The following is a 13,289-nucleotide window of genomic DNA, read 5'->3' as shown; positions in this document are numbered from 1 at the left end:
TTTCATCTGCTCATGCAAAACGTTAATGTTATCTTGTGCTTTAGCAAGGTATCTCTGGCTAAAACTAGCTAACGTTAAAGTTAGTGAGTCCATGCTGATGTACAAACCTAAATAGCAGACTGTTCTCGTGTCTTGTACAGTGTAGGTCAAAAACACATAAACTATTTTTGCAAAATTAAGTTGTTGCATGTAGCGAGAACAGTGCAGTCCGATTGACAAACAAATGACTCTTATGATATCATTATTTTAACTGAATCATTCAAAAACTCTATTTTGTTTCGTTACAGTATCAAAAACTCCCAAGTACTCATTACTTTTAGTGAATTTCATCTAACAATGAATGGTGGTGATGGCGCAGTGGATAAGACACATGCCTTTGGTGTGAGAGACCCGGGTTCGAATCCGCTGTGAGACACCAATGTGTCCCTGAGCAAGACACTTAACCCCTAGTTGCTCCAGAGGCGTGCGACCTCTGACATATATAGCAATTGTAAGTCGCTTTGGATAAAAGCGTCAGCTAAATGAATAAATGTAAACAACAATGAAGCTATTTGTGTGAATTTACAGGTGCATCTCAGAAAATTACAATATGGTGAAAAAGTATTTTTTTTTCTTGTAACATTTCAAAAATTTAGATTCATTACTTGTAAAGTAAAACATTTCAAAAGTTTTTTGTTTTAATTTTGATGATTAGAGCTTACAGCTCATGAAAGTAAAATATCAGTATCTCAAAATATTAGAATATTTCCTAAGAGCAATCAAAAAAAGGATTTGCAAAAGAGAAAAGTTCAAGTTCTTTAAAGTATGTTCATTTATGCACTCAATACTTGGTCGGGGCTCCTTTAGCACAAACTCCAGCATCAGTGAGGAATGGCATGGAAGCGATCAGCCTGTGGCTCTGCTGAGGCACTATTGAGCCTTCAGCTCGTCTGGATTGTTAGATCCACTGTTTCTCATCTTTCTCTTGAAAATATACCATAGATTCTCTATGGGGTTCAGGTCAGGCATGTTGGCTGGCCAATTAAGCACAATAATATCATGGTCAGCAAACCACTTGGAAGTGTTTTTGGCACTGTGGGCAGCTGCTAAAGTCCTGCTGGAAAAGCAAATCAGCATCTCCATAAAGATTGTCAGCAGATGGAAGCATAAAGTGCTCCAAAATCTCCTGGTAGACGGCTGCATTGACTCTGGACTAGATAAAACACAGTGGACCAACACCAGCAGACGTCACGACACCCCAAATCATCACTGACTTCAGAAACTTCACACTGGACTTCAAGCAGCTTGGGTTCTGTGCCTCTCCAGTCTTCCTCCAGACTCCAGAAATTGATTTCCAAATGAAATACAAAATTTACTTTTATCTGAAAAGAGGACTTTGGACCACTGAACAACAGTCCAGTTCTTTTTCTCCTTAGCCCAGGTAAGATGATTCAGACGTTGTTTCTGTTTCAGAAGTGGCTTGGTAGCCCTTTTCCTGAAGACGTCTGAGCGTGGTGACTCTTGATGCACTGACTCTAGCTTCAATCCACTCCTTGTCAAACTCTCCCAAGTGTTTGAATCAGCTTTGCTTAACAGTATTCTCAAGCTTGCGGTCATCCCTGTTGCTTGTGCACCTTTTCCTACCCAATTTCTTCCTTCCAGTCAACTTTGAATTTAATATGCTTTGATACAGCACTCTGTAAACAGCCACAGCTTTCAGTAATGACCCTCTGTGACTTACCCTCTTTGTGGAGGGCGTCAATGTTCGTCTTCTGGACCATTGCCAAGTCAGCAGTCTTCCCCATTATTGTGGTTTCAAAGAACAAGAGATGCCCAGAATTTATACTGTAGAGATGGTCATTTATTGAAACTCAAATGTAAATATTCTAATATTTTGAGATACTGATTTTTGACTTTCATGAGCTGTAAGCTCTTATCGTCAAAATTAAAACAAAAAAACTTTTCAAGTGTTTTACTTTACATGCAATGAATCTAAAATATGAGTTTCACTTTTTGAAATGTTACAAGAAAAAAATGAATTTTCACCATATTCTAATTTTCTGAGATGCACCTGTAAGGTTTGTGAAACTTAAATCACTGTCATTACCTGTAGTTAGAGACTGCAGAAGTGGTTGGATCAAAGAATATTTATAAAGATCCTGCTAAAACGAGTGATTTTGTGTGTTGCAGGTCTGATTACCACAACCTCTCGGAAACTGGATCGTGAACAACAGGCTGAGCATGTACTGGAGGTGAGACACATTCCTGCGAACCCACATTCACACATATAGCTACGTTCACACAAACACACATCAGGTGTGAGAGCTGCTAGCCATGCTAATTTGCACTGCCTCCAAATTGCAGATCAATTTTGTGAGGGACAGGAGAATTACAACAATTTTCACTTCATTTGGACGCAAGATTATCAACGGGTTCAGACCGAGTCCTATAGACGGCTGTTTGAAATTCAAAATGCTTGCTGTTCGCTTATGTTTAAGTGGGAAAGTCAATGTATTCGAGTGGGTGTTTTGTGTTTGTAATAAAAGCGGTTTGTCGTGTTGATCTTTTGAGAACGAACTTGTCACTCACGTTATGTTACCCATTCACCGCGTGATCCCTTGACACCCAAACATTACACAGACCAAATGCCCCTTTAATTTATTACAACCCCCTCTTTTTGCTCATTTATTGCTCCCTCTTTCTTTCTCTCAGACAGACAGATTGAATTTGTACAGGCGTGGCACAGCAGTCTGTGAAAGGAAATGAATAAAGTGAATTGAATTAATCGTTCTGTTGTTGTTGCCGAGATGGATGGCGCGCACAATGTCTTTCGTTTTTAATGATATCATTGAAATGTTCCACTGCACTCTTCTGATTGGCCGGTGGCCACGTGCGGTCGTGCTGATTGGTGGATGAGCGTTGGGCATGTTTGTTAATAAAAAAGAAAAATTGATTGAATATCAGAAACAGGAAATGAGAGAAAAGCAGAACATGACTCGTCATCACTCCATTCTACAGAGAGAAAAAATATGTAGAAGATCAGATGCATAGAGAATCTTATTTCTCCTTTCCTGCCCATTTATAATGGGTTTTTACCATGAATCGTAGTGTTAGGCAAGCATCTCTTGTGCTGTGACTCATGCTTCGTTGTAACACTCCCCACAATGAAATGAAATGAAATTAAAATGTTTCTTGAGCAGCAAATCAGAATATTAGAATGATTTCTGAAGATTCATGTGACACTGAAGTAATGATGCAGGAAAAATCATCACAGGAATAAATTACAGTTTAGAAATAGATTCATATAGAAAAAAACTATTTTAAATTGTAATAATATTTCACAATATTACTGTTTTTGCTGTATTTTTGATCAAATAAATGCAGCCTTGGTGAGCAGAAAAGACTTCATTACTGTTTTTGTGTCCAGGTGACTGTATCAGACGGCGGTCCTTCTCCCAGACACACCACAGTATGGGTGGTGATCCAAGTGTTGGATGTTAATGATAACAAACCAACGTTTCCAGAGAAGGTGTACCAGGTCCGTTTACCCGAGCGCACCCGTAAACAGCGAGGCGCTCCTATATATCGGGTGTTTGCTTATGACCAAGACCAGGGCGCCAACGCTGAACTCTCCTACAGCATCGTCGATGGCAACGAGGATGGGAAGTTCGTAATCGATGCCAAAACCGGTGTGGTTTCATCGCCCAAGAAACAGTTCACTGCTGGAACCTATGATATTCTTACTGTGAGTCACCTTTGACCCTTGAGCTTCTAAATGAAGTTAATCTCACACATGCATGTGATTATAAAATGAAATACAGTGTTTTATATTACGGAGTGTCTATTTACACTAAGTGCATATAGCCCGCCTTGTTTAGTCAACACTAAAAAAAGATGCTTATTCAGCATATGTTTCAGTGGCATAATTGTTAAGGCGCATGCTTTCTGAGTTCGAACCCGCCTTTTACCAAACTTTTTTTTCTCCCTTTTCAAATCTCATATCGCATCGGAAAGGCGTTTATTTTCAATAAAAATGAAGGAAACAATCAAAAAGTTGAAAATAAAGTATCGGGTAGGGTTAGGAAAGGTGTACAGAGGGCTTTATTGTCCCAATAAGGTGGCATCCATTTAATAATTTGAATTAAAACTATAATTTACACTCAATACATTATTATTGCGTACGGTTTTATAATGTACTACAATACTGAGGTGCAGATAATTGCCACTATTTGCAATAAGTAGTATAAATAGCAGAAAATATTGCTATTTTAACATCGTGTAAATAGAATCTATAGCTATTTGCACTTAGTGTAAATAGCATATCGTTAAAAAATACTGCTGTTTTCACTTAGTGTAAATAGAATCTGTCGCTAAGAAAATATGCTATTTGCACTCAGTGAAAATAGCCGCTGCCTTTATATTATGTGACTAAAATAAAATATAATTAAAAAAATATATGAAAATAATGAAATAACAACAAAATAGTTATAAATAATAGAATAAAACAATAATAATTATAGTAATAAAACAAAATAAAATAAAGAATAATAAAACAAGATAAATAATAAAATATAATAAAATTAAGAATAAAATAGAATACGATAAAATTAAGTTAATAATAAAAATAATAAAATGTTAAAATAGAATAAAATAAAACAGAAAATAAGTAAATAAGATGATTAATAAGCTTGTTAGACCATCTTGACCATGTTTAGAGCTGTTCAGACCACTTTGTTCATGTACCATGTTCCATAAACATGCCAATTTATCCCCCACCTAATTGGAATTAAATAAACCATCCATATGTGATATTAGGACAAGAAATAGTCTCACCAGGTTTAACCAGACGTGTAAACTCATAGATAATAATTTCCTGGTCTTGGAAAAACTCTCTTGACATACATAGCAGCTCAATTCTCTTAATGAGGGAGTTGACATTTTAAATGTCTTTTTCTTGTAAAAGGTTTGTTCTTTTGTTTGCATTCAATGCAAAGGTCAACACTGGATACATTCTTCCATTTCAGTTCAGTGCTTTTAATGCCTGTTGTTGTTGTCTTCTTGATGTGCGTTTAACCTCTGACCGCAGGTGAAGGCAGTGGATAATGGACGTCCTCAGCGCTGGGCGACAGCTCGTTTGCACATCGAGTGGATCCGCCGTCCTCCAGCCAGTCCTGTTCCTCTCGCCTTCGACGAGCAGCTTTACAATTTCACCGTCATGGAAACCGACAAAGTGGCGGACATCGTAGGCGTGGTGTCCGCCCAACAGCAAGGCTCCGCCTCCTTGTGGTTTGACATCACAGGTGAGTGCTTGGATGCTTTATGTTAATGTGATGATCTATGCAATTTAGAAGACTTTAGCTGCAGGACTGAGACGTAAGTGGATTTTTAGCATTTAGTGAAGGATTGAAAATAAATGCCAGGGGTTGGGATTTATTGTAACAATGTTTGAAATTTGAATCTTTTTACATTTTAAATGGTGTGTAATTGTACTTTATTTATAACCAAATCTTTAAAAATATATATATTTAATTGGATTTTATAATGATAGGTTTGGCTTGCAGACAAAATTAATTTACAGATTAATTAGGTCAAATATTTGCATATTATGGTTTAGAGTTGGTGGGTATGTTTGTGGTTCACTGCATGATTTGTGGCGTTGTATTGCTATCTTTTGCCATTCCACGGTCACCATGGCGATTGCTTGCCGCTGTCTGTATCTATGGTGATGTAAGGTTTGTATCCGCGCAAACAAACGACTAATACATTTTAAATAATTGATCATAAAACAAACCTAAATTAATTATTATATTATATTATGTATACAATAGTAGAAAGTGTGTTAATTTAAATAATGTTTTACAGTAATATTAATAAAGCTAAGTTATTACACTGTTGATGTCCCGGACACTGAGGTCCTGTATCTGTTGATATGGCAACGGGAGAGTCAGATTTGCAGCATGCATGCCGTTTGGTGTTCAGATACCTTCTGTTTGCTTCAGCAGCACCTGCTCTGCACTCTTTCGCTGCTCGGCCGCTCTTTTTCTCCTCCTTTTCTTCAGTCACAGGCCACTTCTTTATTTCTTTTATCCTTCGACTCTTCATTCTTTACTTCTGTTGTTCTATCTCTCTTCCATCCTCTCTTCCTCTCTCTCACTCTCTCTCTTTTTCTAAATGCTTCGTATGGGAAGGTCCACGCTCTTTCCGTGAGATGTTCTATATACTCCAGACCGCTTGTGGCAGGAACTGTTCTACAGAAGGTATCTTTACCAGTTCAGCCGAACTCTTTTCCTCTTTTCTTTTTCTTAACTCAGTTTTTCTTTCTGTGGTTTCTCTCTTTCTCTTTTTTTTAATTCTGAATTGTGATCTCTTCTTCTGTCTTCAAATCTGTCTGCCTGTTTTTCTCTCTCTCTCTGCATGTCCAGGGCTTAATGCTAAGTTTTTTAAATTTATTATTATTAAATTAATTAATTTAAAATTAATTTATTAATTGATTTTTATTTTGCCTAGCAAAATTGTCAAATTGTCCACCACAAAGCAAAAAAAAAGGGCAGTTTTCATTGTTTTTGACCCATGCAACCTTGTATTCTAATAAAGTTGTTACAACACCAACATTTTAGATTTGGTTAACACTGAAATTTCACATTTTTCTATTCCCATTTGATACCGCATCAAAAACTAAAGTTCAAACACTGCAACAAACAAACAATCATTAATAAAATGAGCAAAGTACAAGCAATAGCACAGATAAATACAATAGAAAAGTGATAGAAATTAAATAAACAGTGCTTTAATTTTTTCAGGTAGTTCTAACAGTAGAATTCAGATAAGAAATACTGCAGAAATCGAATAATCAAATGTAAAATAATGCATAATCTTAGCTGAATAAATTGATATAACTGCATAAAATTATTCAGTCACGAGCAGTGATTTCTTCTTTTTCTTTTGTTGTTTGATTGAGGGATAGTTCACCCAAAAATGAACATTTTTTCATCCTTTACTTTCCCTTAGGAACAACTTCAGAGTGAGTAATCATGACCAATTTTTACGTATTTTACAAGGTGGCTAATTCATATGAATCTGTACGACCTCACTCGTTTGATTTTATATGATTTGTCTGGACCCCAGTGATGGGTAGGTTTAGCAAAAATTTATACAAATTAGCCACCTGGTAAAATATGTACAAATTGCCATGAGATCAGGTTGGTAAATGATAACAATATTGATTTTGGAGTGAACTGTCCCTTTAAGGTTTATTAAGCCGCTGTCACGAATACACGTGGATTTTCACAGGATGTTAATGTTCACTTAACTTAATACTCACCAAAACAGTGTTTAACATAATTCAGTTTAAATTTGTGCGTTATCGCGATAAAAACGTGAAAGAGAATTGAAATGCATATCACCGTGTGTGTTGTGTGAGAGACGTGCAGAAAACCATTTTCTTTCGCATCTAATAATGCTGTAACGGACAAAAACAGACCAAAATACGTCCAAATGGAGAGTTCTCAGTCACCTTTTAAATCGCTTGAATGATTACATTGACTTAAGGAGACTTATAAATGCCTGCAAATGATAAACTTACACAATGACGCACTGACAATTTCATCAGGTCACTCCTTATTGTCTAGCCCTGATGTCTCTGTCTCTATCTCTGCTGTCTGTATTTCTGTCTTTTCCTTGTTCTCTCTGCATGTTTATCTTTCTCTTTCCGTGATTCTATTCGTCTCGTTCTCCCTCTGTCTGTCCTTCTCTCTATATTTATATAAGTTCAGCAGAACTGCTCTTGCTCTGTTGCTGTTTAAACATCAGCTAGCTCTGCATTCCCATCATCCCTTCGTGTTGTGCTGTATTGCTTAAACGTGATTGGTTGGGATGTGAATTTGAGGGCGTGTTTCTTGATACAAATGTGATTTTAAATGTGTGTTTGATATATTGTTGTATGCATGTTTGTGTGTGCTTAGCATTTACTGTGCAGTGGCGATAATGGTTTAATTCCTGCTTCCATCCATATGTATGTGTGTGTGTGTGTGTGTGTGTGTGTGTGTGTGTGTGAGAGAGAGTTTGTGTTTTGTTTATGAGCTACCTAAAACCCTTCTGGCGGTCGTTGACCCAGCCTTATCATCTGCGGCCTGATTAAATGCGTCATTAAACAGCCAATCGAGTGTGCATAAAGGTCAGGGGTCAGCCCAGGGTTAGCTTGCCAGATGAGAGAGCGTGTGTGAGGACAGCGAGGGTGGACGGTGATGAATGAAAGGGTGTGTAAGTGTGTGTATGCATATGTAAGTGTATCTCTCCACCAGGTGTTACAGCAACAGGCGGCACGAGATGATTAATGTGCCCTGGGTACAACGAGTGTGAAGAGGGAGAATAGCGCCCTGCCAAAACACACTTTCACCTCTGTTCACATGTATAGGGGTTCAAACACACTTATGCAACAACGCAATCTACATCTTAAAGGGATAGTTTACCTGTTCTTTTACCATTTGCTCACCCTCATGTTGTTCCAAAATGATATTAATTTTTTTCTGTTATAGACATATGTCAGAATGGTGATGCTGCTTTTTTTCCATACAATCAAAGCTAATAGCTTTAAGGGGCTAAAATAACACCAGAAAAGTAGTGCATATGACTTGAACACTATATATTTCAAGTCTTTTGAAGTTTTGTGTGAATGAATGAAAACAAACTGAAATTTCAGTTATCATTCAGTGTAAATCTTGCCCTCCACCACAGGCCTCAAACCTCACTAGTTTTGCTACATTTTAATTAGTCACAAAACTAATGTGATTTTGGTATCACTCATTTTATCATTCTGGACAGCTTCTGGTGTGCTTTAGTTGTGTGGAAAAGCGCAATGTGATCGTTCTTTGAACTAACATCTTTTGTGCTGCATGGAAGAAAGCTTTGGATTGACGTGAGGGTGAGTATATAATCACAGATATTTCATTTTTGGGTGAACTAACCCTTATAGTCTAACAGCTGATTTTCAGTGTGCGATAACAGTTGTTTCTTCAATCCACACCCCCTGGATCTTGTGTTCTGCAGTGAGGACCATCTCTATAATGAGGAAATCCCATCCTACTTTTGTTTAGCACTTCCAAACCTTTTATCGCCCCCATCTGGTGTACCTGAGTACTACAGTGGTGTGAGTTTGAGTCTGTGTGCAATATCTGTGAGTGTGTGTGTGTGTGTGAGAGATGTAACATATAGAGTTTGTGTGTTTAATCCATCTTTTCTCTTTTCGTGAAAGGCGGTGATGTGGACAGTATGTTTGACGTTGAGAAAGGTGTTGGCACTATCGTCATCGCTAAACCTCTGGACGCAGAGCAACGATCGTTTTACAACCTCACTGTGGAGGTTACAGATGGGACTAATATAGCCTACACTCAGGTAAACACACACACACACACACACACAAATAAAAATAAATAAACATTCACCTACACTTGATACATGATACTAATACACTGATAAATAATTATTTATTATTTTATATTTATATAAATATTGATTATAATGTATTTCTCTCTTATTATTATATTATTAAAATAAATTTTTATTTCATATTTATAATAATTCATAAATATAATTTATCTACACTTGTACACCTTTTATTTTTTTATTGATTTAATATATAATATATAATATTTTATCTATATGTAAAATTAATATTAATGTTTATATAATTTATATTTTTTATCTTGTATTAATATTTATAAATCTGGATTAATTCATGTGTATAATCAGCATTTCTCTCCACTTAATTTTTAAATATCATTTGGCATTTTTTTCACTTACTTTTTTTGCATTCCTTTGCTATATTAGAATATTGCCAGACATGATGTTAAAAGGCAGCATAATGTTTCTTCCTATCTTTTGGAGCAGATTTTTTAGTCTTTTACATGCTTTTGAAAGCGTCTAGGGAGGAAGCTCACTTGGTTTTGGAGCAGAGTTAGTGTTTGTCCGCTTGACAGCAGCTGTTTAGTCCATGATTGATGCTGATGTTTGATGGTGAGGGTTTGATTGATAACGTTTGTCATCGTTCAGATTGCCTATACCTGATGTCAAGGTCCTGTGGGGGATTGATAGCTCCGTTGCCATGGATACGAGCCTTTTTCAGTGTAATATGTCAGTGAAGGTCAGAGTTTAAAGGACACAATCCATCCTGAAAGGAAAAATGTGGGAGGGTGAGGAAAAATGAATGATTGATCCGTTTATCTTTCGGAGTAGAAGCTCGCTGCTGAGGAGGGTGACAGGAAGAGCCCTCGCATTTATTCAGTTTATTCACTCACTATATATACAAAGTAAATTAACATATATACACGCATGCACAAGAACATAAACACAAAAGATAACTAATTCAAATTCAGTCAATTGCGTATGTTGGATGCAAATGCATTCCTTTTCAAATTACAAAGTACAAACACACACGTGAACAAAGAGTGCTGGAGGGAGGGTCAGAGAAGGGACAAATGGAAACAAAATGATGAAAGCGATTGCATTCTTCTCCAAGACTTGTTCTCTATTTAGAAAGCACCATCTTTCACACACTTTCATAGTCAAATATACATTCACTCACTGTCTGCGACACACACAGATGGAGCTCAGCGTGTCTCCGCAAGGCCGGGTGTGAGACGGAAGTGCACGTCTGTTATTACTTTATAATTAGATCAGCTAACGTGTTTCGATCTCACACACTCGCAGACACTCACACTTGTGTACTCTCATGCTGTCTGCGTGCTCCTCTGACAGGTGGGGCTATTAATACAAGTTAGCGACACCTGAGTATTTGCGTCAGCCGATTTGTTTGCGTTTCAGCATTCAATCAGCTTCGATTTGTTCGTACACTCATGGTGCGTGCAAGTCATGTGGTTTTCATTAAGTTCTATCCAGTTTTATCAGTATTGATCAGATAAGTTCACTTAGACTCATAGTAATAAAACTCCTGAAATGTAGAAAATTTGCAAACACATCAGTCATATATTTAGATGTGATCACATATTTAGATGTGATCAAAGTTACTAATATAATACATAGTGCTTGAATTTCATGAGCTTTCTTATCAAGTACAGATGAGAAAAAAACATTTCCAGATTGCATTTTCCACTTACGATAATTTATTTTGACAAAAAGAACATGAAACAACATTTGCAACCCAAAGAACTTGCACAATGTGGCATTTCAAATGAAGAGCTATTATTATATCTAGTTTTTATAACTTTTCATTTTTCATCTAATATTTATATTTTACGCTTTCAACTTTATTCTTATTATGGAATATTTTGATTTGTGACGAATGAGAGACGTAGGATACACGAGCACAAAGCCCCATTTCGCAAACAGTTGAGTGCACAAGCCTTTAAAGTAGACTCCTTTGTCAGTCTATGTGAGAGACACGTTCAGAATCAGCACACGGTCACTGTCTAGTGGGCTTTGTTTTCAAGTGCGCAACTTATGGTTAAGGCTAGAAGGGATACGTATGGTGCTACATGGCATTCGCTGTTCTTCTGCTGGCGGTTATCAAACAGCGTTGTATTACTGCGGGCACCCCCCTTCTGGACTGAGGGTTAATTGCTTGTATTCGTTGTAAGGCCTCATGCCACCCCTAATATATATATATATATAAGTTAATAGTAACAACACTTCTACTGAGAAATTACATTTCATGTTGACTTCCTATATGTTTTTTTTTTTTTTTTTTTTTTTTTTTTTTTCACAGGTCCACATTACTGTTCTGGACAACAACGACAACGCCCCTGTTTTTTCCCAGCCCACCTATGACATCACAATCACAGAAGACACGCCCCCGGATACCGAGGTGGTTCAGGTATTGGCATCTGACCGTGATGAACGTCACCGTTTGACCTTTAGCCTCCAGAGCAGCGTTGACCCCAGCAGCATGCGGCTCTTCCGCATCGACCCTAACAATGGAATCATCTACACGGCTCGCAGACTGGACCACGAGAGCCGAACGCAGCACATCCTCACCATCATGGTAACTCAGATTGCTACAAATAGATATTATGAAAATACCACATAATCAGAACACCACATCAACCACATAATAATGCATTAAACTCTTTAGAAATGCATAGCAATGCTTGGCAACCATTATTTTGACTTGATTCAGTAAACAACCACCACTCACACATTTTTCAGGAAATGAAAGATCTAGTTTTACTATTTTTATTATTTGAATGATATTCTATATTGTTTTTGTTTTTTTTTCTTTTGTTTTTTCTTTAATTTGTTTTAAATTATGAAGACTTGAACATCTCATAAATAAATAATGTAAACAGTCTAAATGTGAATATTTTATTATATTTTATTTTATTATTTTACACTTTTCTTTCTTTAATCTGTTTTAATCAGTAATCTGTAAACGTTTTATGAACTGGACCATTAAGCAGGCTCACAGAAAATAAAACTGTCTACATATGAATTTATTCTATATATAATAACTAACTATATAATAATTGTATTTTGTTTTATTTTGGAGAGAACATTGGGACTCTCATGGATAGATAAAGCAGCAGAGTAATCGTTTGATTAGTGTTGGTAGTTTGCCTCCCTCCTGTCTCTCTTTCACGCTCTCCATGCTTGAGTGCAGGTATGACAGGAACAGGAGATTGCTCCTTGTGCTTTGGCAGCCGTCACTAGTTTAATGTCGTCTGCACCTGTGTCGTTTCTCCACTGTGATCTAATTATTGATCTGATCTGTATCACTCCTTGTTTCCGCACTCCCCTGACGAGGGTGAGAGACAGTGAGTGTCATATCTAATAAGCACATGGATATTCCTGCTGCCTGCAAACAGATGAAATTTGTTATTATAATCCGGAGAGAGATGTTATCCACTCCGTCTGGCAGTGAGCGAGTTTGTTTTGTGTGTATGAGTTTGTGTGTGTGTTGCTGTTTCCTTGTGTTGGATATTGCTGTCTGTCTCAGACAGGGAATTATTTTTTGTTTCTCTCTACCACTCTCTTTATTTTGTCTCCATCTTCTTTTCTTTCCTTCTATATTAGGTGAAGGATCAAGAGTTCCCATACAGACGTAGTCTTGCTCGTGTCCTGATTGGTGTAGAGGATGTGAATGACCACGCCCCTCTTTTTACCATGGTGATGTATGATGGACAGGTTTATGAATCAGCGGCACTGGGATCAGCTGTTCTCACAGTTACTGCACTCGATAAGGACAAGAGCCAAAATGCACAAATCAGTTACAGCATCGACTCAGGTATGCACACACTCACATACAATACCTCTCAAAGTTTGGACTCACTTCACTGAATTTCTCATGATCTTTACTTAGC

The 13,289-nt window shown here is 37.1% G+C and overlaps 1 protein-coding gene across 1 annotated transcript in view; it reads left to right on the top strand.

Moving 5' to 3' along the window:
- LOC306854200 (protocadherin Fat 3-like) overlaps positions 1–13,289 on the top strand; it is a gene marked incomplete at its 5' end in the record, with an annotated part of 90,891 nt that overhangs the window by 29,492 nt on the left and 48,110 nt on the right. The window contains 6 exons of the mRNA XM_079392025.1: positions 2,170–2,231; positions 3,407–3,724; positions 5,066–5,279; positions 9,230–9,369; positions 11,699–11,974; positions 13,003–13,213. Coding sequence (XP_079248151.1) covers positions 2,170–2,231; positions 3,407–3,724; positions 5,066–5,279; positions 9,230–9,369; positions 11,699–11,974; positions 13,003–13,213 — 1,221 coding nt within the window. The remainder of the gene's footprint in view (positions 1–2,169; positions 2,232–3,406; positions 3,725–5,065; positions 5,280–9,229; positions 9,370–11,698; positions 11,975–13,002; positions 13,214–13,289) is intronic.

Source organism: Barbus barbus (genome assembly GCF_936440315.1).
Source record: "Barbus barbus genome assembly, chromosome: 34".
Taxonomy (NCBI): domain Eukaryota; kingdom Metazoa; phylum Chordata; class Actinopteri; order Cypriniformes; family Cyprinidae; genus Barbus; species Barbus barbus.
The sequence above is the reverse complement of the archived record's forward strand: the minus strand, read 5'-3'. Positions and strand labels throughout refer to the sequence as shown.